Source organism: Osmerus mordax, chromosome 17 (assembly GCF_038355195.1).
Source record: "Osmerus mordax isolate fOsmMor3 chromosome 17, fOsmMor3.pri, whole genome shotgun sequence".
NCBI classification, from domain to species: domain Eukaryota; kingdom Metazoa; phylum Chordata; class Actinopteri; order Osmeriformes; family Osmeridae; genus Osmerus; species Osmerus mordax.
This window is the reverse complement of record NC_090066.1, coordinates 14238457-14263588: the sequence shown is the minus strand read 5'-3', so window position 1 is coordinate 14263588 and position 25132 is coordinate 14238457. Positions and strand designations below refer to the sequence as shown.

The 25132-nt window shown below is 45.5% G+C and overlaps 3 protein-coding genes across 5 annotated transcripts in view; 1 reads left to right on the top strand and 2 right to left on the bottom strand.

Annotated features, from left to right (window-relative positions):
• cog5 (component of oligomeric golgi complex 5) overlaps window positions 1–10778 on the bottom strand; it is a 122951-nt gene extending 112173 nt beyond the window's left edge. For both annotated transcript variants that reach the window (XM_067255049.1, XM_067255051.1), the window contains exons 1-6: window positions 10730–10778; window positions 10286–10425; window positions 10103–10160; window positions 9422–9476; window positions 9101–9170; window positions 6014–6134 (exon numbers count right to left, since the gene is read on the bottom strand). In XM_067255049.1, coding sequence (XP_067111150.1) covers window positions 6014–6134; window positions 9101–9170; window positions 9422–9476; window positions 10103–10160; window positions 10286–10425; window positions 10730–10775 — 490 coding nt within the window. In that variant the 5' untranslated portion in view covers window positions 10776–10778. The remainder of the gene's footprint in view (window positions 1–6013; window positions 6135–9100; window positions 9171–9421; window positions 9477–10102; window positions 10161–10285; window positions 10426–10729) is intronic.
• Window positions 10779–11016: 238 nt separating this feature from the next.
• On the top strand, window positions 11017–13193 carry dus4l (dihydrouridine synthase 4-like (S. cerevisiae)). The gene is made up of 6 exons (XM_067255054.1): window positions 11017–11208; window positions 11298–11419; window positions 11550–11667; window positions 11807–11929; window positions 12088–12314; window positions 12733–13193. Exons 1-6 carry the CDS (start codon window positions 11129–11131, stop codon window positions 12987–12989), a joined length of 927 nt encoding a protein of 308 aa, XP_067111155.1. The 5' UTR covers window positions 11017–11128; the 3' UTR covers window positions 12990–13193.
• A 155-nt stretch (window positions 13194–13348) lies between these two features.
• Window positions 13349–22086, bottom strand: depdc4 (DEP domain containing 4). Of its 2 annotated transcripts, none has more exons than XM_067255052.1 (9): window positions 21996–22086; window positions 19166–19592; window positions 18862–19010; window positions 18058–18247; window positions 17462–17712; window positions 17046–17188; window positions 15372–15497; window positions 15054–15132; window positions 13349–14846 (listed from the first exon to the last, which is right to left on the bottom strand). In XM_067255052.1, exons 1-9 carry the CDS (start codon window positions 22069–22071, stop codon window positions 14647–14649), a joined length of 1641 nt encoding a protein of 546 aa, XP_067111153.1. In that variant the 5' UTR covers window positions 22072–22086; the 3' UTR covers window positions 13349–14646. The 2 variants fall into 2 exon arrangements, with proteins under 2 accessions (XP_067111153.1, XP_067111154.1); XM_067255053.1 differs by having other exon boundaries at window positions 18058–18244.
• Window positions 22087–25132: the final 3046 nt, after the last annotated feature.

The window sequence follows — 25132 nt, the reverse complement described above, 5'->3', positions numbered from 1 at the left end:
GAGGTGTTGGTCTTGAGGGAGGAGGGGTGGGCGTGGAGGCTGTGACTGCTCCTCTTAAGCCCTTGGCTGGCAGTAGTGGGGAGGGCATGCAATGCAAGCATGACTGTGTTAAGAGTGTGCGATTGTAAAATTGGAAGTGCATGTGCTAAAGCATTACTCCCTTGCGTGCCCCCCCAACCCTACCATTATATGTATCACCCCCAAGGGCGCTTGGTTGTGGCAGACCATGCATCAACATCACTCCACGCTGACACTGGAAAGTCACTCCACGCTGACACTGGAAGGTCACCCTGGCCCCCTCCAGGGGGATGTGGTCATCATGGTCTCACACACTGAATACCAACACTGAGGGGAGGAGAGAGGAGGAGAGTGGGTTTTGGAGGGCAGGTGGGCAGGACGGAGATAGGAGGGTGGGGGGGGGGCTGGAGGAGGACATGAGGGGGAGAGGAGCGTAGAGATGAGAAAGGCAGTAGGGGAGGAGAGATTGCATTCTCACACAATGCATATTATCTGAACGATAGCTTCATGACACTGGACTGGCCATTTGTATTAACTGCCAACGAAAGAGGCCCTTGTGCTGGTCGAGTGTGTGTGATCTTCGTCTTGTCAATGTCGAACCAAAAAAGCCATTTAAGAACAAGCAGTGTGACACGGCTAGTTCTGCTCCGTGTGTGGGAGCTGGCCTTGTGCCATATCAGCAGAGAGAGCATGCAAGGTTAGATAAAAAAAAAATATATATATATATTTAAATAAATAAATAAACCCCTGTGGAAAATGTTTGGTTGGCCAACATCCAAAACCTCTGTAGAGGTCAAAAGCAGGCCCTGTGGTTGGTCCTGAAAAAAACAAATAAAACCACTGCCCAGCTTATTAAAAAAAAAATTCTGTCAGACAACTCATCAACTTCCCGATCTAATCAATCAGGCTTCTTTCTTTGTATGAATTCTAAGGGATGATGATAAGGCTCTGTTATTGGTGGTTTTCCAGAAACTACTAAAACAGAACTGACTGGAGTCAACTGAGGCTCCATCAAAGCGTTTAATATAGGTTGCCTCTCTCTCTCTCCCCCTCTGTTCAGTCGCTCCACTGTGGGGATGACACAAGAAGTCAGGCGAAAGTGAATGACTAACACGGAAATAAAGCAGATAGTTTCCGAACCATTTAATATATATATACATTTACACAGAACGTGTTGTAGGCTACTGAATATGCTAACTAGGCTGGAAACAGACACTCACAGTTACATGTAGACCCGCGCAACAAAAGGTGGGCCTAAATGTGTACATGGATGTGCAGATGGAAGAGGTGAGTGGAGGAGGATGAGCTGAAATGACATTGTCTCTGAAGTATGTGAGTCATTTGTCCTCACTGACAGTCGACAACTCACACAGACTCGGATGCACCACGAAAGGAATCATCAGACCGCTATGCCAGCTATGTGTGTGTGTGTGTGTGTGTGTGTGGGGGGGGGGGGGGGGGGGGGGGGGGGGACCTTTGAAAGAATCTGCGCAGGGCCTTCACGGCGTTTAATGTTTTGGTCCACGGTCGGATTTCTTCTCCCTTTTGAGGAATCTGAAATCATCACACCGTTTCCAAAACCAGCGGTGCGGTGACCCAGCAACCTCAGGCACGCTAAATGCTTTAATATTCCTTGCCCTCCACTCTCTCATTTTCCTTCCCCCTCTTTTCTACCCTTCACCCCAACCGTCCCCGATATGCAGAACGCTTTTGACACCTTTTGAGGTCCTGATAGTTCTAGAGTGTTCTGAAGTGTCCTATCAGGCTGGCCGGGGCAGCTCTACAGAAGCCAAGTCACAAAACACACCAAGGCCAGAGCCACACCAAACCTGCCAGGAAGGGATGTTCCAGTAGCCTACCGCGCTGCTATCTTTTCCACTATTTCTTACTACAGCTTTTTCAAGCTGTAGAGCTGCAGAGTGACAGGCAGGACCTAGCTGAGACCGGGAACTGAGATTGACACCTCATCTCCTGAAAATCTCTGACAGGTCACAGTGTAGCTCCCTTAGAGTCTTAGGAGTCAGGTGGCTGAGCGGTGAGGGAATCGGGCTAGTAATCAGAAGGTTTCTAGTTCGATTCCCGGCTATGCCAACCAAATGACGTTGTGTCCTTGGGGGGATGCACCCTACTTGCCTCGGGGGAATGTCCCTGTACTTACTGTAAGTCGCTATGGATAAGAGCGTCTGGTAAATGACTAAATGTAAATGTAGAGGGGAGGAAACTAATATTGCCTGAGACAAAGACGACAATAATGACATTGTGAGAAGGGGACTCAACAACACTGGTTACTTACTTCATTCTATTGACCACACAATCTACAAGAGAAGTACATCTGATCCTAGTCCATGACACACACCAACTTGTGGCTCTGGTCAGGACTGCTATCTAGTGTCCCCAGACATGTAAGTGATACATGGAGAGCTGAAACACTATTATCATCCAAGGAATAAGGCTAGTGAAAAGAGAGTGTGTGCCAGTAAATCTCGTTTCGATTTACTCATCTGGAACATCTCCTTTCCTCAATCCCCCCCCCTCTCCCCCCTAGCGTTGTCTCACTGTTACTTGCCTTTCTCTATCCCTCTGTCACCCCCACCTCCCCCTCCACCCCTTCCCACCTCACTCCTGTTTTGTGTTGGCAGCACTTACAGACCCGCCACTTGACATTTAGCTGACTTTGATTCCCCCCATCAACAATTGCAGGCTCTAGTGTGTCCCCGCCCTCGGCCGAAACATACACACACACGCAAACACATACACATACAAACCAGCATGCCACTGGCCTTGTCCCTGGACACACCCTCCACTTCAATCATGCCATTACATTCACCAGCCCTTTCCACCATGTCTATCCTCCCTGCTCCCTCCATCCATCCACTCTTCCTTTCTTCTCAACTGCCCTTCCCCCTACCTGTGTGTGTGTGTGTGTGTGTGTGTGTGTGTGTGTGTGTGTGTGTGTGCGCGCCCATGTGTGTGTGTGTGCGCTTGTGAGTGAGTGTGTCCACCTGTACAGTGTTCCTACCCTGCTTGCGGGGTCCGGTGGTTGACAGAAGCAAGGCGTTGTAAATTGCATTAGGCTGCTGCTGTGGTGTGATTGTATTAGACTGGGGCTTCAGAAGCAGGCCTGCAGCACACACTGCCATTACTGCCTGCTTACAGGAGAGGGAGGGAGCAGTGGTGGTCCTAGCACATTTGGCACCCTGGGCAAGGGGCAAGGTTTACAACCCCAAAGAGAGAGAGAGGAAGTGAGGGTGGAGGAGTAGGGAGAGTGAAAGAGAGAGTTAGAGAGGGATGGTACAGAGGGAAAGTAGAGAGAGGAGGCAATAAAGAAAGACTTTTATGGGAAGAGAATTAAAGAAAGTTAACCAACAGAAGGGAGCAGGTGGTGAGATGAAGGACAGAAGTGGAGAAGGACTGAGGACAAGAGTGAGAAAGAGATAACATCTCCCCTTTCCCCATACTGTGTCTAACACAACACTGAACGAAATTAGCAGTAAACGCGAACAAATTTTTTGGTTCATCCCAATTTGAAAGTGCAATGAGATTGCACGAACTCACACACACAAACACAAAGGGAGTAGAAAAACCCTTGGATCTTGTTCGGTGTGAAAGAGAGGACCGTGCTTGCTCTGATGTGAGTAATGTTTGAAAAAACATAATTCCACTTACTCTCCTCTTATTTTTCTTTCTGTCACGCACTGTCCATCTGTGTCTCTCTCTGTCTTTCCCCTGCCTTCTCTTTTCTCTCTCCCTCTTTTCATCATCATCATCATCATGTTCCCTCCTTCCTTCCTTCCTTCCTCCCTTCTTTCTTAACACGGTCCACATGATTGGCCGCCACGACCTAAAAGCATACCAGTAGAATTAACAAAAGACACGTGTGACCATGTGACTGTCTGAATGACAGAACAGTATGCAAAAAGGCTCGTTCTGGGAAACACAGCGCTTTCTAGTTAAGCGGAGTACACAAGAGTCCTACTGTTACTCTGTAGCTTGCAGGACACACACACACATCGTTTACATAACGCTCCGCATTTGGCTGTCAAGAGTTTCAACTTGTTCTTGTTCTCAACTTGAGTCATAGAGTGTGTCACGCTTCCGCCATTGTCAAACTAGTGTGACTGTCACGGGAGTTGATAAATAACATCCAAATGTTCAATTCTGGGTAAAGTCCATCGACAACAACCACCACAACTGAAATTTGATCACAAAACGTTTACTCATTATTAGGGATGCTTATTGATAAGATTTGAATGACACCGACTCCTTATCAATTCGTGCTTATCGATTCGATTCCTTATCGATTCTCTTATTGATTCTCCCCTCTACAGCCAACTAGGTCTGTGCGTCCTGCACCCCCCCCACACACACAGTCGTTCTAAACAAATTTCTCAAACTGGCTTTGACTGGCTCTGAAATGAGCTAATACCTACCACCTCTAAGCCTCTTCAGGCCTCTGTTTTCAAAACAAAATCTTGTCGGACATAGAAACATTCAGTTTCCTTGTGTTCAAGCTTCTATTACTCAACACCAGTAGGACTTACAGGGGTCCTAAAAACAGGGTAAATAACTTCAGTGTCACCTTTCAAAAGAGACCATTTACATGCATGTACTCCAAATGGTTCAACAACAGCTTTCAATGTAGTTTGGGTATGTTGTTTAGGCGTTTTCAGGCACATTTAACAGGACTATTAAAAGGTTAAACAATTAAAATTAAGTTAAGTTTAATAATGGATTAAAAATCGATATGCTCAGTTTAATAATGGGACACACGCGAACGTTTGCTGATAACACACGACGTAACACACGCCGCCCCGATAACGTGAAATGATCAATAAGATCAATACTAATGGGAGACGAATGCCGGAGCTAAAACGTATGCTTCAAACGACGGGACAGAAGATAACTAGATCGACTACACACAATAAAGGCAAATTGCTTCACACAGTAATGGTTGTGATCACTTTTGAGCTGTTTAGCTCTACCTTAGATAGTTAGAGATGAACCGCAAACGTAAGCTGCGCTGCTGCATGCATCGAACACATGACGTTCCAGTAACTTCATTCCATGCTGTGTTCAAATGCTTCTTCATATTTGTAGTATTTCCTCCCTTCGACGAAATATACTTTTTACACGCGTTACAAGTGGCGTTGTTGTCATTTTGTCGTGTGAAATACAACCAAACTTTAGAACGCTTCTTCTTAGTTGCCATGTTTGCTGCAGTCTGTCTGAATAAACTATAAAAGTTTGCGCATGCGCAACGGCACAGAGAATCGTTAACAGAATCGCTAAGGAATTTTGCTAACGATTCCAAGGAATCGATTCACCGGTTCTCGATACCCATCCCTACTCATGATGGACGGCCACTTTTTAACAAAGTGCGAACACGCACTGGATCTATTTTTCAGACTGGGTGGGGATGAATCATGACAATGAACTACAGGCACACGACTAGTAAAATGGTGTGATTAAGTTGCCTTCTCTGCCCACAAGGCCCAGACCTAGGCTAGGTTTGATTTGCGTCTAGATATGGACTTCCATAATAAATCCGCAATATTTTTGGGTATTAATTTGAGCGCAAAATAAAAAAAATTCTTAACTATGTCTCTGAGTCCAGCACAGTGGATTGCAAAGCCCCCCCCCCAGCCAAGTTCATTGGTCAACTCAAGCAAGCAGTCACTTGAGGTCGGTTATGTTTTCAGCACCAAATAATTATTATCAAGCAATTATTTTATGATGAGTTCTGGACCTCTGTGTCCTCAATGGTAGATACAGCCCTGGGTACACATGAGATTGTCAATGTACAGTACAGTTTCCAGGTCCCCCAGCCTTCGACCAACACACCACCTCTAGGAAGGGGGTTACAAACCTCATGTGCCAGCCAAACCCTCCAGAGCCCCCAAGCCCAAACATCTGGCTCCTACAGCCTCAGTGGCCCCCTCCTGCCCCCTCCCCCCCAAAAAACTACAAAGCCCCAGAGTGTTGGTCCCCAACTCACCCAACTCGTTGAGGCTCTGGGCAGCCTTGGTGATCTCCCTGCTGCCCCCCTGGAGCTGCCCCTGGAGCCTCTTGCTCAGGTACAGAATCCGGATTATTCTCCGCAGCAGGTCACACGCGACCTACAGGCCAGAGACAGGAGCTGTCGTTACAGAAAGTGACAGACCAGCAAAAAGTAAGACAAAGGGTACGTAAGTGGTCAAACTTTTAGCTCCCCCCTCCTGGAAGGGTCGACTTTTTATCCATTTGATTGACAGGGACGATGAGGTGTCTCAGCAGCAATAACGGCAGCGGGCAGCGCGAGTGTCAGCACAATGCTCGGAGAGCAAGGACAGACAGAGGTCACCGGTGTTTTGTTTTGGGGAAAAGAGGAGGAGAAGCAGGAGAAAGGGGTGGTGATGCAGCTGAAAGCTTGAGGTGCATCTAGTCCACTGTGGGTGTGTGTGTGTGAGCTGGAGAGGATATGTGTTTGTCCCCTGTGCCTGCGTGTGTCAAACTGATTGCTGTATCCGAGGGTGACATCATGGGCTGCCATGATGTGAATGAGGACAACATTGGAGAAGACAGGTGCGCGCAAGGGCGGGGGGTACCCTTGTGGCATCCAGCAGTGACTCAGTCTCATATCTCAGTCTCAACTCAAACACCTCAGACCGAGAGCACAGGACAGAGCGAGTCCAGGGAGGGTCAGGTTCACAGGAAGGATAACAATCAGACTTCAACACACACCCACATCAGAGTTTGGACTCAAGAAAGAGAGCAGAAAGGGATATAAGGAGAATCTGAGGGAGGAGAGAGAGAAAAATTGCACTCCACCCTTTTCCGGTCGATAACCATGGCCTCAGATTTGGAGGTGCTGATTCCCATCTCAGCCGCTTCGCATTCGGTTGCGAACCGCTTCAGTGAGAGCTGAAGGTCACAGCCCGATGAAGCCAACAGGACCACATCATCTGCAAAAAGCAGCGACCCGATCCTGAGGTCACCAAACCGGACCCCCTCAATGCCCTGGCTGCCCCTAGAAATTCTGTCCATATAAGTTATGAACAGAATCGGTGACAAAGGGCAGCCCTGGCGGAGTCAAACCCTCACCGGGAACAAGTTCGACTTACTACCAGCAATGCGGACCAAACTCTGGCACCGGTCGTACAGGGGCCGAACAGCCCCGATCAGGGAATCCAGTACCACGTACTCCCGGAGCACCCCCCACATGAGCCCCCTAGGGACACTGTTGAACGCCTTTTCCAAATCTACAAAACATGTGTAGACTAGTTGGGCGAACTCCCATGCACCCTCCAGGACCCTGCCGAGGGTCCACAGTTCCACAGCCAGGACGAAAACCACATTGCTCCTCCCGAATTCGAGGTTCGACAATCCGACGGACCCTCCTCTCCAGAACCCCTGAATAGACTTTCCCAGGGAGGCTGAGGAGTGTTATCCCCCTAAAGTTGGAGCACACCCTCCGGTCCCCCTTTTTAAAGAGGGGACCCACCACCCCGGTCTGCCAGTCCAGAGGCACTGGCCCCAATGTCCACGCGATGTTGCAAAGTCGTGTCAACTAAGACAGCCCTACAACATCCAGAGCCTTAAGGAACTCCGGGCGGACCTCATCCACCCCAGGGGCCCTGCCACCGCAGAGCTTTTTAACCACCTCGGCGACCTCAGCCCCAGAGATAGAAGGGACCCCCCCCGATGTTCCCAGACTCTGCCTCCACGTCGGAAAGCATGTTGGTGGAATTAAGGAGGTCAAAGTATTCCTTCCACCGATCCAGGACGTCCCCCGTCGAGGTCAGCAGCACACCATCCCCACCATATACAGTGTTGACAGTGCACTGCTTCCCCCTCCTGAGTCGCCGGATGGTGGTCCAGAACCTTTTCGAAGCCGTTCGGAAGTCATTCTCCATGGCCTCGCCGAACTCCTCCCACGCCCGGGTTTTTGACCGCCAAAGCCGCCTTCCGCTTGGCCTGCCGGTACACATCAGCTGCCTCTGGAGTCCTACCAACCAATAAAGTCCAATAGGCCTCCTTCTTGAGCTTGACGGCATCCCTCACCTTCAGCGTCCACCACCGGGTCCGAGGGTTGCCGACCACCAGGTGGTGATCAGTTGACAGCTCCACCCCTCTCCTCACCCGAGTGTCCAAGACATTCTGCCTCAGATCCGACAACACGACTACAAAGTCTATCATCGAACTGAGACCTCGAGTGTCCTGGTGCCAAGTGCACATATGGACACCTTTATGCTTAAACATGGTGTTCGTTATGGACAAGCCCTGTGTAGCACAGAAGTCCAACAATCCCAATCACGCCCCTCCAGGTCTCACTGTCATTGCCCACATGAGTATTGAAGTCCCCCAGGAGGACGAGGGAATCTCCGGGAGGAGCGCTTTCCAGCACCCCTCCCAGAGACTCCAAAAAGGGTGGGTACTCTGCGCTGCCGTTTGGTGCGTAAGCACAAACAACAGTGAGGACCCGTCCCCCCACCCGAAGGCGGAGGGAGGTTACCCTCTCGTCCACCGGGGTGAACCCCAATGTACAGGCGCCAAACTGAGGGGAAACAAGTATTACCATCCCAGCTCGACGCCTCTCACCGAGGGCAACTCCAGAGTGGAAGAGAGTCCAGCCCCTCTCAAGGAGACTGGTTCCGGAGCCGATGCTGTGCGTTGAGGCGAGGCCGACTATATCTAGCCGGAACCTCTCTACCTCGCGCAACAGCTCAGGCTCCTTTCCCGCCAGCGAGGTGACGTTCCATGTCCCTAGAGCTAGCTTCTGCAGCCGAGGATCGGACCGCCAAGGTCCCCGCCTTCGGCCGCCGCCCGTCTCACACTGCACCCGACCCCCATGACCCCTCCTGCAGATGGTGATCCCCCTGCAAGGGGGTCCCACGTTGTCTCTTCGGGCTGTGCCCAGCCGGGCCCCATGGGAAAAGGCCAGGCCACCAGGAGCTCGCCATCGAGCCCCACCCCCGGGCCTGGCTCCAGGGGGGTGGGGCCCCGGTGACCCGCTTCCGGGCAGGGGCAACTGGGAACCATTGTAATTTGCTTCATGGTAGGTTTTTGAGCCACGCTTTGTCAAAATGGAGAAGACAAATTGTACCTGTAATCTGGCCAGCTGGGCCGTCCTGGCGACAATCTTGTTGTAAGGGTCCACAATCTTAGTCCTTATCCTACAGCAGAAAAATTATTATGTCAGATTTAGGGCTGATGGTGACAGCTCCCAGACCTCGGCCCCTTGGTCTGACCTGAAAGCATGCACTGGATATTGCATTGTTTCAATCTTAATCATGATAATTATAACTTTCCCAATATTTAAGATCCCCCCCACAACCTAAGGATTTAAAAAGGGAGTTTGAATGTGTTTTGGGGGTTTTGATTGAATGGATCTGGATCCATAGTGATGTCTGGGGTTTGGACCTACCTGTCCACAGCTCCCTGTAATGCAGCTATCCTGGTCTGCATCATCTGGAGGACACCTGAGACACAGCAAGACAAACAAAGCGCTTAAGGCATGCACTTCATTTTCTGTCTGTTTCTGCACTAATTTATGTATTTTTGTATGGGAGCCGTTATGTCCAAGACTATTATCGTTTTGGACAAATAATATCCTCTTGAAATCTATGCACCATTTTGGCTTTGAGTGTATCAGGGGATTGGGGAAGGATCAAATTGAATAGTATACCACCCCCACATGGCCAATATGTGAATAGGCAAGGATATTTGTCTGACAGCTAGTACAGTTTCACAGCACATGTATTCAAAACATACCAAGTGCCGGTCCTAGCACATTTGGCGCCCTAGGCAAGATTTATCAAAAGCAAACCCCCCCCCCAACCCCAACCCCCCCCCCCCCCCCCCCCCCCCCCCCACCACAACACAGACACATGACTTGGTGCGGTTGGCATCCCCTGTTGGTAGTGCGGGCGGGTTAATTAATGTATGCACTTGGGAAATTGCCGGACCCCTCTTCATGCCGCCCTAAGCGGCTGCCTATGTCTCCTATCGGAAGGACCGGCCCTGAACATACCACCCCGACTTTGGAAGGACAGAAAAACAATGAGGTATCAGGTAGAATCTAAACGGTTAGAGAAAACTGTGTTACCTTCAAGAGACTCAATCCCAGTTGCTTGAGAAAGTAAGTCTTCATGTCTGGCGACCACCTGTCACAAGGAATAAAGTTTGTACAGTAATGCTGAGGGGAAACACATTTTATTAGATGTTGTACATAATGTGTATCGTAACAATACCATATATAATTCGATGGGGTCGCTTATTGTGCAGCTACCTGGCTGTGGAGTTCCTTGTCTAGCTGGCTGATTCCCTGTGCCAACTTGGCCAGCTGTTCAGCGATGACAGCATGATGAATAGCCTGAGCTGTGTACGTTTTCACGTCAAAGTCCTCAGTCACAAAGTCTGAATAGCATTCTGAAAAGAAAAAAAATTATGACCTTTATCCTTTTTCACGCACACGTTTGTCAGCCAAGGTCGTGGATAACCACAGTAATGTTTACAGGTAACTGAACCGTAACACTCATTTTAAATTTGCCAACTACTGTGGCCCACAGATGCCTGCACTTGATGTTAGCAAGCCTCGGGTGGTTTATTGCGTAAGTGCATTATTATATGTAATGTAAGGGTCTGTATACATTGCAAACTATATACACACATTGTTATCGATATTGTCCTAATACAACGACACCAAGCATAAAGCGTAGTATTGTAACATTACCATCTTTTAGCAGTGAATTTGTGAAAGCTTCCTCACTCTCCTCCATGATTGCCACTTCATCACATACCATGACGACATATTCAATCGACAAAACACATATTTGGTTTCACAAATGTAATTATTTTTTATGTTGTGTTCACTAGAAGCATTCGGACTATTGTTCAAAGAAAAAATTGCAACACCTTTAAGAAAAAATAATTAAAGTAAAAAATGTTTAAAAAATCTACAGCTGAAAGTCGCAAGTAAAACTCGTCACGAAGTACCGCCCCCAAGCATTTCTGCCGCATGTTGATGTTTGTAGATTTATCAGTTTCACTGTCTTAAATGTATCAACTAGCTAATACTGCATGCGTGACCCACTATTTTTTTTAATCGTGATACAAAATATATATATACAAAATGACGAATACCAATGTGATGGACTTGTTTGAAAAAGGCAAAGTCCTAAAAATATGTGCTCCAATGGTCCGGTATTCAAAGTAAGTGCTGTAAATGCTGTCAGTCATGCCATTTTGTTAAACTTGCTAAGGTAGTGGATGTAAAAATGTGTACCTCTTGTAATTTACAGGTTGGCATTCAGGTCTCTGGTGAGGAAATATGACTGTGACATTTGCTTCACTCCAATGATAGTTTCTGCGGACTTCCTGAGATCCATCAAGGCCAGAGACAGTGAATTTACAACAAGTGAATGTAAATTAAACGTTAAGTTGCAGTAGGCTACTGCAAAATAAGCAATGTTACACGATGTGTCGCTTCTTACCTAACTACACAAGTCAGCTTTATTCTCCCAAATCTACCTTCCCCCTTATTCTCTTACCAGCCGACCGCCCACTGATTGTGCAGTTTGCTGCCAGCGACGCCCAAACGTTGGCGGATGCAGCCTGTGCGGTAGCACCCTTCTCTGACGGAGTGGATCTCAATTGTGGCTGTCCCCAGAGGTGCACATGACAGATGTCCTATTTCACATTACATTTCATACGAAGATAGGTTTCAAATATTTAAAAAAATGTAATCTAAATACAAGACGTGAAAAATCTTCATTGTTTAAAGCAGGTCTTTTGTTGTTGTTGCTTTCAGGTGGGCCATGGCAGAGGGTTATGGGGCTTGCTTGATAAACAAACCTGAACTTGTCAAGGACATGGTTCACCACGTCAGAAATCAAGTGGACAATCCTAACTACACAGCCTCCATCAAAATAAGGTAACGGTCTTTGTCTGTTGAAGTTTAATTTAAAAGTTAATTTACAACAATCAAACCCAATCACATTATTCATAGGCCTTTGCTTGACAGGCCATTTACCTAATATATACATACAAATCCCACTGCTGTAAGCACAATCTGTCTCCTCTCCCCTACAGAATCCATAAGGACCTAAGGCAGACAGTGGATCTGTGTCAGAAGGCAGAGGCGGCCGGCGTGTCCTGGATCACGGTTCACGGTCGAACATCAGACGAACGCCACCAGCCGGTCCATTACGAAGCCATCAGAACCATCAAAGACAGCGTGTCTGTTCCCGTCATCGCCAACGGAGACATCAAGTACCTCAGGGATGTGGAGTCCACCCACAAGCTCACTGGTGTCGACGGTCAGTGTGTTAGCGACTGTCTCGAGGACGAGCTGAATCATGATTATGGTCTTGACCTTTAAAGTCCTACTGTTACTAATCGACTCATGAAATGTCAGCCACTACTCGTGTTAATATAACATAACTACTACAGTATGATTGCCTCACCGTTTTTCATTTGTCAGGTTTTATGCATGCACACAAATGTGTAGAACATGCAGGTGTAAAACCTTGATGTCCATGTTCCATTTAACCTATTGCCATTATAATTTGTTCTCACTTTATACCTGTTGATATGGCATTACTATTTGTACTTCTGCTTAGAGGCTAACTACATTTTACTGGTTCTGTACTAGTACATATGCACAGTAACAAAGTTCTCTAATGGTCTCATGCCACTGATCTCTCCCTCACCCACCCTGTGTCTTTTGTCCTGCAGGTGTGATGGCTGCACGAGGGCTTTTGGCCAACCCAGCCATGTTCGCAGGGTACGAGGAGACTCCCCTGGAGTGTGTGTGGGACTGGGTGGATGTGGCCTTAAAACAGGGAACACCCTTCACCTGCTTCCACCACCACCTCATCTACATGCTAGAGCGGGTGAGCTCTCAACCAGAGAGGAAGGTCTTCAACTCCCTGGCCAGCACCTCTGCCGTCATAGACTACATCCACAACACATATGGCAAAGTGCCGTCATGAGAGCAAACAAGACATGTTGTAAGAGCCAGGTCGCGGTAATTAGGGCACCTGGTGGGGGGCGGAGGAAGTTATGTTATTTAACTTGTTCACCTGTGTGTTTGAGGAGAGGAGGGGGTGACGGGGGAAGTCGTATTTTGCGGACCGCTATACTGGATGCACAACCTTGTTTGTTTCAAGACCAAATAAATACAAATCTGCAAAGCGCATCTGGCACCTTGGTTTCCCCTATTCAGCCTCTCGGCGGCAGAGTTTGAGGATCACAAATTGGCCGCCTACACATGTATTGTGCTTTCTGTTTTATTTGAATGAAATTCTTGTTTTATACTTTTGTATAAGATGATGTACTTTCAGACTAATACTTAGGTGCTTTGAAATTTAATAATATATTTAATTTCATTGGATTATTTTCAAATTCAAAAGTGCATTTCAAAAGAATTCAATGCAATTCAAACAAACCAGAATTAAAACATTAAATTACATGACCTTAACAAGCATGTAAATAGAACATAAGAAAAGTTATACAAATATTTTGATCTGCCCATTAAACTATTCAATTTCACAAAACAAGAACCATAAAACCATTTTTTATACAATTGATCCAAATTCTGTTTTGTACCCTTCAAGATGAAATAAATGTCAGCATTAGTACCAGAAACGGATTAGTTATGTTTAAAATCCTCTGTACTGTATGTTTGCCTATGGCATTAAAAGCATGTTGTCAGTAAACACTTTTCACAAATAATTCCCTTTTTCTCAAAAGCAACATTCAAATTAGCAAATGCAAAACTAATAAAGGTAAAGCATGTGTTGAATTTCAGTAGTCCAACATTTCCAGCATTATTTCCTTTAACAGTGTTTGCTACAGAAAGGTTAATACAGTTACAATTATCAGATGGACAGCAGTCTCTGACATGAAATTTAACACTCATTAGCTTTATATAGAGTGATTATTTGTGGTCTTTGTACATGTTATTCTCAGGTAGATCCTAACAACATCACAACATTAGCCATTATCTATTCCCTTTTCAGTCCCATGCCTGTCGTAGTTTATAAATCCACATACATGGAAGTTTGACATTTAATCCAAGTACATTGAAATACTGATTGACTGCTTAATTAGTTTCAAACAAAAGTACTTTATCAATAACGGTATAGTTCACTGTACTTTTCAACATCAAATGTTTGTGCAAAAGGCCCGTGGTGAATCCAATTGTATTCTACATGAAAGGCACATCCTCATAACAGCAACAACATTCAAAGTTTAACATACCAAACAACCTAATACCTTTATTACTTTGGCCAACATTACACATCAGACAGCTAGTAATGGTATCAGACGAATTATACATCCGAACCTATGAGAACCGTATCAATATTCTGGTACAAACAGAAATCCAAGACAGATAATTCAATTTCCTGAATCAAAATTAGCCATTAAACAGCTCAATTTGTACCCTGTACCTTCCCACTTAGATCTGTCTTGGTAGCCAAATGCAATATGGCTCCAAATCCACCTAGCCCTCTGTTAGGCAAGGTGGACTTCTTACCATCTACCTATCCCTATCTGCTTCGATCTATACGAACATGGGGTTGACTAAAGCGCAACAAGATCCTCGTTTGACCACAAGGTGGGGCTACGGTTCCTCAGAGGTTCCACCTAGAAGGTGGAGGAGAAGTGCTGGAGGAAGACCATGGGGTGGTGCCTCTGGAAGTCTTTGACCAGCCGGCCCCTGTCCTTGGTGGACAGCCGGGTGTCCAGGGACACCTGCTGCAGCAGCTGCTTTAGGCTGTCCAGCGTGGCTGCGTCGCGTTGGTCCTCGTACTGCTGTGGGGACACCTGCTGACAGAAGGTGAACACTGCAGCCACACCGGGGGAAACGGGAGAGTGGAAAACAGGAGACAGACACGAGGATGATCAGTGTGGTTGATGAAATACGACCTGCTTTGGGATCAAAGTAAATATAAATATAGGACGCGTATCAAATACCAAATATTGACCATGCTCTTTCAAGAGGAAACACTGTACCAGGATGTTACAGTGGACACAAAAACGTACTGACTTACTGGCAATGGAGTCCGGGTCTCTACCCAGTTGCAGGGTTTGCAGTGTCCTCCTTACAGCTTTAATCAGTGATATGGGGGTCTGTTTATATCAATGGGGGGGGGGGGGGGGGGGGGGGGGGGGAGACATTGGTTCAGTAAGGTGACTAGTTGTCACTGACTACCAAAGTAATGTATTAGGCAATGCAAATTTGATCAGCCTATACTGTAAAGAGCAGCGTAATAATACAACCACAGGTGTCAGGTAGGTCTCAAAGCAAACGTGACAAGTATTCAAACCCTTTCTCTGAATGGTTGGACTGTAGCTCTGGGAGGCCCTACCTTGAACAGCTGAGTGTGGTTGTCAATGAGGAACAGCACCAGAGTCTCACTCTGGGAGCGGTTGAGATCCTTGTTCTGGATGATGCCTTTCTGGAACATTCTGCTGATCAGGGCCCTATTTTCAGTCTTGAGCAGAACAGAAGGAGCTTGGGTCAGGGTCACACAGCGGGACAGCAATATGCCCTGCCCTGTCAGTTCCTTATCACGTCATAAGGCAGACAAAAGACAACTAATTCATTCATCCATCCATCCAGTATCCATTAGCTCATCTGACACTTAATTCAGATGGATAATTACATTACTTAGAGAGGGTACAATTCCTGGGGAAATTGTGGGGTGTGCTTGCGTCGGTTGCAGATGGGTATGTTTCCAGGCTGTGAATATCAACACCCTGTATTTTTGTACACCCTTTGACTGGTTAGCTCCTGCGATTCCCACACAGAAGTCTAGTAGTTAGCTAGCTCTACAATTTATCGGGGCTAGGTCTGAATCTAGGAGCAAAATGGAGCACAGCTGCCAGCTGTAGGTATATGCAGGTAGCAACGCTAGTGCTAAATAACTATTTAGCTGGTCGGCTCCATGACGCCGAGTAAATAAGGCTTGTGAGACTGCTCACCAAAAGAACAAAGGGGAACCAAGTAGCCTTAACTTTCATAGACTTTTAGCTATGGTACTAATGCTGAGGGCTCGCTGATATCGCTGTCTGTCTTACTAGAACGTCGTATCTATGCGTCTTTGCTAACGTGTGATGACGTTGTGAGGTTTAGGCTAGCACTGAGTTCCCTTGTGCCACACGACACTTTTTGCCACAAAAACTTATTTCAAGCCTAAAACGTCAAACGGAACGTTTGGCGAATGCAAGCAACACAATCGGGACCAAGACGAACATTTTGACACCGACGTTGTCTATGTAGTGCAAATATTCAAGTTTTTTTAAGGGTGGGAAAATAATAATAAATATATATTTTCTTATTGAGCACACTCAATAAGAAAAGGTAGAAACACTTGAGCTTCGCTGCTTGGCCACCAATTATTGACTCATAATTTTTTTGTCATTGGGCAAACATACAAAATCAGCAGGGGTTCCAAAAAAAGATTCACTCACTGTATATTATGGACTTAAACTTCCACTCAAGTTTTTTCCTTCAAGTGATATTTTGAAGAATTTACTGAAGTAGCATTTCATTAATAAAGAACCTCCTTTGAAACATGCTGATTCTAACAACATTGTCACCGGCAGTATCTCAGCTGGAACCGTGATTAAAACAGTACCATCTGCAAACTGAAAATATGGCCCCAAAAACATAAATAAGCTTGAAATGTATTTTGGGAAAAATGGCAGATACAACAATTTTACCGGAAGCGATCATTTTCGGTAACAAGGCAAAATGCGACCAGTTGGTCGCAGTCTAGAGCCCTGCCTGGAGAGGCCAGCTGTGCTCCGTTTTGCTCATACCGGTAAGTTGAGCTAGCTAATTACAGTACTAGACTACCGCTGTGTGGGAATAGCAGGAGCTAACCAGTCAAAGGGCATACAAAAATACAAAGATATCACAGCCTCGAAACATAGCTACCTACATATACTACTATATCACCCCGGCCTTTTCCTGTGGCGTTTCTGCATCTGCAGCCGTTTTCGGTAGAGCTATCTCCCAGAAGTTTCGGGGGGGATACCTGCTTGTGTAGACGGTAGGCATCCGGCTGGGTAGCTACGGCCATGAATGCCAGTAGTCTCCTCAACTCGTCTCTGGCTCCGGGCTCCAACAGGCGTAAACACAGCTGGCATGCCCTGATGCCCTCGGCCGTCTTGCCGCAGTCTGGAGGGGGTGGTGGGGAGGAGGGTTGGTGGTGAGGGTAAGAGAGAAGGGTGGACAGGACACGCAGACAGGGGAAAAGGTGAACAAAGGATTGAGAACAGATTTTCTTGGGGGCCTTTTACGACTAGGGTGGTGACGTGTAAGCAAAGCGAATACAACTGGCCGTGAGCAACTGCTGGCAACGGCTGGCGACTGCTGGCTGAACGATACTCTGCAACCATCCCGTGCCCCCGTCCATTTCCCCCCCATGTCCATGTCCTCCTTGGTTCTCACCCAGCAGACCAAGGATGCCAGCATGGACCTCCAGGTAGCGGTCTGAGAGGAGCGGCACCCGCTCCTGACCACTGTAGTACTTGGCAATGGTGTCAAACAGTAGTCTCTTCTGGGGCACCTGCTTCTCTGCCGGGCTTTGCTCAACCCCGCCTTCACCCCCCTGCTGTTGGAGGTGCTCCCCAGCCGCCACGATGAGCTGATCGGGGAAGTGTTCTAGGCAGTCTGCTGCGGCGGCCAGCCACGCATCCAGCCTGGGGATCAGAAGTCAAAATAGAGATGGCCAGCTTTGGTTTTGTTTTCCTGGTTCCTAGAACTACAGAGTTTGAACTTGTGTTAATTACCATTAAACTGAGTACCCCTAACCCGTAATAAAGTTTAACTCATCAGTCATTATGAAGTTACATAGCCCTGCATTTGTGTTCTTATTGTGATTCAGTGCCTCATTGATTTCATCACCCAGATACTTGCAGCAAACAACAAGTAACTTGATAGGTCCTTAATAAGAGTTTAGGAAGGATAACAGTTGTGGTTAAAAGACATGTCTACAGAATGTAGTCAAGATCTATCCTAGTGTAAAAAACCCTAAAAAAACCTACTGTGGCAGGTTGAGGCTCTGGGGCAGCTGTCGGTCCAGGCAGGTGTTGGAGATGACCAGGTCTTGATGGGTGGAGACAGAGCCCCGGGCCTGAGCCCGGGCAGGGGAGGTCAGGATGCAGTCCAGCATGGGCAGCTCCACCACCTGCAGGAGCTGCAGAAGAGTCTGCTGCTTCCACACCTCTTCCACTACTGAGGGGGAAGGAGAGGAGCAGATAAGAGAGGAGAAGAGGAGCAGACAGGAGAGGAGCAGAGAGGAGAGGAGTGCAGACAGAAGAAGAGCAGACAGGAGAGGAGCAGACAGGAGAAGAGAAGAACAGACAGGAGAGGAGCAGAGAGAAGACAGGAGAAGAGAGGAGCAGATAGGGAAAGAGAAGAGAGGAGCAGAGAGACGAGAGGTGCAGATAGGAGAGGAGAAGAGTAGACAGGACAAGATCAGACAGAAGCAAAGGGGAAGAAAGGAGCAAAGAGGAGAGGAGAAGAGAGCAGCATAGAGGAGAAGAGGAGCATAGAGGAAAATACAGGAGAAGAGAGAAGCAGATAGGAGAGAAGAAGATCAGACAGGAGCAGAGAGGGGAAGAGAGGAGCATACAGGAGAGAAGAAGAGAGGAGCATACAGGAGAGGAGTAAGTCGGGATAGGAGTGGGAGGAGAAAAGGGCCAGGTGAGAAAAACAGTGTGTGCCAAAGAGAAGAGAAAGGGAGAGTCAATGAAAGAGACTTGGGATGGCCACGCTGGCTAGAGGCCAGAGCAGTGGTAGTTAGGAATTGTTAGGGTCCCAATATCAGCTTTAGCCTGCCATCTCACCAGCCTTGGAGAGGAAGGGAGCCGAGGGAGCCGTGTTCAGGTATGCCGGGAGGATGGGTTGCAAGTTGATGGTCTTGAATAACCTCTCCACCCTCCTGTCTGAGGAGTCCACAGCCAAGGGGTTCGAAATAGTCCTGATCTCAGCTAATCTGGGGATAGGAAGGTATGGATCAACATGAATTACATTACAGCTAAATAATGAGCATGGGAATGCTTTTCTGTGTTGGTGACAACTCATTAACATACTATCACCAACAGCACTAAGAATTAATTTGCATTACAATGCTGTAAAAATAAAACAAACCTGGAACCCTTCTTCCTCTTCTCATCCTGCCTCTCTGACTTCACGTTCTCCCCATCTCCGCAACCATCGGCCTTCTCGAAAGAACCCGGCAGGACACTGCAATCCAGGAAGCGGTAGAGGCTAGAGCTGCTGTCCTCGAACGCAGCTTCTTTTTCATGGCGAAAGAGCTTGGTCCCCACCGACTCAAACACCCTGGCCTCCATGAGCGCCTGGCAGAGCCGCGCAGCTTTGAGACGGGATACCTCACTGGAGCCGAACACGACGTTCTGCATGAGATGGCTGAGCACGGCGTCCACCGCGTCCGAGCCCGTGAAGCAGTTCGGGTGGACACGCAGGTGCTTCCTCCGCCTCCGCACCTCCACCTGCGACTGTAACGCTAGGATGATGTTCTGCCACAGCTGGGTGGCACGGAAAGGCCCGGAGTATCCTGAACGTGGAAGATGGTGAGAGGAATTAGGGCATGTTTGTTTTAGAAACACCAATATTGCTTTAATAGCTTAGGTCGCACATTTGCTTTTAAGAAATAAAATAAAAATCACACCACAATTATACCAAACTCAAACTGTACAAAATATGTCTCAGCATTAACAGATTCCATACTTTTTTCAAGAGATAACATAACTCTTCACTTGTATTAGGCTCTGGTATACATACATGGTATTACTCAACTTTATTTTTACACAACAGTTAACTTAATCTAACTAGTGTTGTGAATTTGCACTTATAGCAGCACTAAAAGTTAGCTATAACTTCTGATCTCTCTCACAGCCCACATTGCTGCAGTCTCCCAGTCCTGTAGATTCACCCTCTACAACATCTGGAAGATCAGGAGATACCTGTCTGAGCATTCCACCCAGCTGCTAGTCCAAGCACTTGTCCTCTCAAAGTTGGACTACTGCAACTCGCCGGTCTCCCAGCATGCGCAACCCGCCCTCTCCAGAGGATTCAGAACGCAGCAGCCCGGCTGGTCTTTAATCTACCCAGACCCTCCCATGTTAGCCCGCACCTCTTAAAATTCTTGTACTCGCTGTGAAATATATTATTGTTGCTTGCTTTCTACAGGTACACTCTTGCACTTTTGAGGTTCATGTTGTTTAATTGTTACTTGTTTAACTACATGCTCTTATGGTTCATGCATTTGCCACATATTTGTTTTTTCACAATGTATGCTTCATGTTTTGGCTACCCGCAATGTTTGGGGCCACCTCGTTGTTATGATCTGTGACCTATGCACTCTTTCTTGGAAGTCGCTTTGGATAAAAGTGTCTGCTAAATGAATACATGTAAATGTAAATCTACCTTGCATTGGCTTACGAGCTACTGTAGGCCAGGGGTGTTCAATCCTCAGGTTTCACTGTCCTTTATGATTCAAATTAGTGGTCGTTATCCGGCTTCGACAGAGCTTAACAACCTATTCATTTGAACCAAGTGTGTTGGACCAGGGAAACATCTCAAAACATATAGGACAGTGAACCCTGAGGACCAGGGGCCCGTTCTCCGTACGTCGCTTATTACATCCGAGATCAAATGACACATCCAAGATGACATCATCTTGCTTATCATGATCTGGCTAATTCGGTTCTTCGAACACACTTGTTGTTTATGATTAGTATAGTTGGATTGAGTTATACGTTGGGGGTATGTATCGATAGTAATAACCTTGATCATCAACGCTGCTATTGGCTGCTCACATAAGTCTATGGCTGCTCACCGTGGCCAAAATGAGCGCCCTGTTATTTCCGCAACAGAGCCAACAGAGCAACAGCTTGATCGAAGGTTACTCCGAATTTGAAGATGTTATCAGAACGCCAGGGAACACCTCAAAGTCTGCAAAATCCAAGAAAGAAGGCCGGCAAAAAGTAGCAGACCAAATTAAATGTAGAGGAGTGACGCGTTTTATCGCTTATTACAGTAATCTAGGCCTATGTTTTTTTTATTTTCATACTTTCATATTTTCATTTATCATCTTTAATGTCATATGATGTGGTTTCAACAAATGTATTATGTAAATGACACCCTCACAAAAAAACGATAGGCTATCCTCTCAAAAAGTATGTGCTAGCATATCGCGCTGTGCTTAAAGAGCCTATATATGCAATGAGCAATTAATTCGGTTTCATGTTAAATTCTGCTAATTATTCTTGCACCTTCTGCAACAGGTTCCTGTAGTAAAAACGGACAAGACATGTCTGTGACAGACTTCCTGTATCACCTCTGCTTGTAAAGCCTCAATCTAATCGTGTTTACATAAAATAAACCTGCTCCCGAGCAGGTTTAAATTTACGGACCTGTTGCTATGACAGCAAGTCCAGGATGAGCTTCGAAGAACCGAACAATCCAAGATAATGACAAATCGTCAACAATCAAATCCAGCTAATTGAGTTAGCGACGTACGGAGAACGGGCCCCTGGATTGAACACGCCTGAGCTAGGCTAACGTCAACCGGAACCCAAGACAAATACAAGCTAACAACATCACAGTATAGTTAGCTAGCTAGCGCCAGAGCCATAGAAAAATTGTCTATGGCTCTGGCTAGCGCAAAACAAAAAAATAAAGCTGCATTAAAATGAATAAATAACCTTTGCACGTTCGATTGCTAGCTGTAGATATGTAAGATAAAACCATCAATATGAAACATAGGCCAACTAAGTTGAACTGTTCAACAGCATTTGTCCTGTACTGTACAGTAGTAGCTAGCTACAGTAGTGTGCTTATGCCTGCAACACCACCACTAATAATATCAGCGTTGTGACAATTGTAGACAATGAATCACAACTAACGTTTATTACTACGGCAATATATGATTCAACTAATCAAGCATTTAACTGACCGGGTTGAATATTTTCACGAAGTATCCGTGTTTGACTGTTCAATCTTCTAAACCTCGGAGTCAAATCAACCGCCATCACGCACGTTGTCACGTCATCTTCCGCCACGGTTGTGTGTCTTCCGCCGAGACCCCTTCCAGCTGGTGTGCTGGAAGCAAATGCTTTAGTTTTTTTCAGTAATTAATTTTTATTTAAAAGCAGTACTGAAATACAAGCAATGAGAAACGTTGCAAACAAATTAGCTAAATAGTAGCATCACAAGTACGGTATAAGACAATAACAAAAATACTATACAAATACAAAATAAAAGAATTAAACAAAAGACCATGCGTACAGACCTTTCAAACAAAGACCTCAAGGGACAAACAAACATTTATCAATTTAAGTGCTTTTTTGTTGGTAGAGTATTGCATTGTTTTAAAGTATTGATCAATTTATTTTTGCAAGACAAGAACATGTTTTTTTGTGGATGGGTAGGAAATTTAGCAAGTAGGTGGCTGAGTGGTTAGGGAATCGGCCTAGCAATCAGAAGGTTGCGATCGATTCCCGGCCAATTCCCGGCTGTGCCAAATGATGTTGTGTCCTTGGGCAAGACACTTCACCCTACTTTCTTTGGGGGGAATGTCCCTGTACTTACTGTAAGTCCCTCTGGATAAGAGCATCTGCTAACTGTAAAAGTAAGTAATAAAACAAAATTAATTACATAAAAATGTATCTTTGTTAATTCCATCAAAGGAAAAGAAACCAAATATTACATCTTGAATATAACCATATAACACAAATGGTATAACGAGCCATTAATCGATGTTTTGATTATTCCATATCCTTTATGCTGATATCTGCAAAAGATGAAAAATAGGCTCGTAATATCGTTTTGTCCATTTCGGATGTCAGAACCAGATTATGGGGAAATGCTTGGATTCCGTTGTTTTGTTTTATTTTGGAATAACTGAATAACCATATAACACAAATGGTATAACGAGCCATTTACTCGTTTATTTGATTATTCCATATCCTTGATGCTGGTATCAGCAAAAATGAAAAATAGCCTCCTAATATCGTTTTGTCCATTTTGGATGTCAGAATCAGATTATGGGGAAAGGCTTGGTTTCCGTTGTTTTGTTTCATTTGGGAATTACAGAATATCCATATAACACAAACGGTATAACAATCCGTGTATCATTCGTTCTTTCATTTTTCAATTGATAAACCAAAAATTATTTGTTTTTCCGTTATTCAATAGGGGTTATGCGGAGCGCCCAGCGTTCGAACCGGAAAACAGATGTAATCGTTTCCGCTTCTCATTTCCGTACACATCTGCAGCCCTTGGTGATGCAAAGAATTTATATTGACAGAGAAGTTCAAGCATTTTATAAATTATATTACTCTCTACATTAGGTGTGACAGTTAAGAATAAAGTGATGAGTTTATATAACGTTATAATAGCCTAACGTTAGACCGTTTCCCAGGAGGTACGCTAGCTCTACAGTACACATTACAACGTTAGCCTACAGTATACACAAATAAGTTATCAATGAAATATATGAATTCAGCAAATTAATTTAAGAAGCTCATTTTAATTTACTGTCATATCCATATAAATCATTATTCTGGTTTCTATGGCTAGGACGTGCAGTTCCTAGAAGGAACTAGAGAGGGTACAATTTCTGGGGAAATTGTAGGGTGTGCTTGCTTGCGTCGGTTGCACAGGGGTCCGTTTTTGAATGACATTTTTACAACTGATTTATGTATATTTTATATGAAAATGCATACTTATTATTTATAAAGATTAAATAGATTTAACAGCATTTTTTTTTTGCTGCTCATTTACAACTGAAAATACGAGTGAAGTGTAGAATGAAATAGATGTCTTCTCATTTCCCCTGCAAGAGGCAGCCTCATCGTTGAATCAAAACGAATAAATTTGGCAGACCGGTGTAAAAATTGACCTAATCTCTATGACTTAAACGTCATTTTAAGTTTTTCCCTTCTCGTGATATTTTCAGGCATGTAGCCTACTCATTGCATTCATTCATTAATAAAGAACCCCCTTTGAAGATTATTCTACGACGTTACCCGGCAGTAGAAGATGGAATCGCGATTCAGACAGTCCCATCTGCTAACTGAAAATATGCCCCCCAAAACGTAAATAAGCTTGACATTTATTTAGAGGAAAATCGCTCATTCATAAAAAGCTCACTGGTAGCGATCGTTGTAACAACGCAAAATGCGATATAGCCCTGTGTGGAGAAGCTGCCCCGGTAAATTGTACTACTACGGTACAGTACTAGTAGACTACTGCTGTGTTCGTCTTGGTAGCGATTGCGTTGGTTGAATTGGACTTAACGTTCCGTTGTACGGTTTAGGCTGAAATTTATTATTTTCATGAACAGATTGGCAACGTTTAGGCTGTGGCAATGAAGTTCAGGTTAGTAGTTAGATAGACTTTTGATTAAGTAAGGGGAGTGCCGAACATGTTCTGTCGCCGTTTGACTTCCTACAGCCGTGTAGATGTATTTGTAGTGTCTCGTAGGCTACAGCATTGCAGTGAGCAACACTGGTTTGAAACCACAGGTAATGATAATTTCACCCACAAATCGTTTACTTGTAATGTAATGTCATAATAAATCCTACAACGAAAATGTATTTGTGAGGAATGTTTATTTTAAAGATTGAAAACAGATGCATCATAGACCACTGTAGTATGTGTTGCCCGGGCAACAGAGGCTAATGTCATGATGCTAATGCTTCAGTGAAATAGTAGACTACCGTTTCCAAAAGTAGATGTGGGCCTACTTCCTTAATAATATCAGCTAATATTGTACATTACATTTCATAATTGTGTTTCACATCACAAAGTAAAATGAGTAAATAGTTATCACCCTGGCCTCTTTGCTTGTGGCGTTCCTGCAGCTGCCTTGCAGTAAAGCTATAGTTAGCCTAGCTATCCCCCAAGTTAACAGATGTGAAACAATGTTCTGCTACAGGTAGTCACGCGTGTTTTCGTGACGTTAGTGACGTAGTGACATTAGTAACGTCAGTGACTGTGGCTAGCAAATTAGCCACCGTTAGCTTCACTTTTCACCACAAAAACGCAATTTCTACTTAAACCATGCAACGGAACGTAAATAAAAATACA

What these genes read in the sequence shown, in the direction of transcription:
- dus4l (XM_067255054.1), top strand. Translation starts at nt 11,129, where the DNA reads ATGACGAATACCAATGTGATGGACTTGTTTGAAAAAGGCAAAGTCCTA. An exon ending in CCAATGGTCCGGTATTCAAA is followed by an intron (nt 11,209 to 11,297) that starts GTAAGTGCTGTA and finishes TGTAATTTACAG; the next exon opens with GTTGGCATTCAGGTCTCTGG. An exon ending in TGAATTTACAACAAGTGAAT is followed by an intron (nt 11,420 to 11,549) that starts GTAAATTAAACG and finishes TTCTCTTACCAG; the next exon opens with CCGACCGCCCACTGATTGTG.
- depdc4 (XM_067255052.1), bottom strand. Translation starts at nt 22,071, where the DNA reads ATGGCGGTTGATTTGACTCCGAGGTTTAGAAGATTGAACAGTCAAACA. An exon ending in CCTACCGTCTACACAAGCAG is followed by an intron (nt 15,498 to 17,045) that starts GTATCCCCCCCG and finishes GTTCTGCTCAAG; the next exon opens with ACTGAAAATAGGGCCCTGAT. An exon ending in ACCACACTCAGCTGTTCAAG is followed by an intron (nt 15,133 to 15,371) that starts GTAGGGCCTCCC and finishes TGATATAAACAG; the next exon opens with ACCCCCATATCACTGATTAA.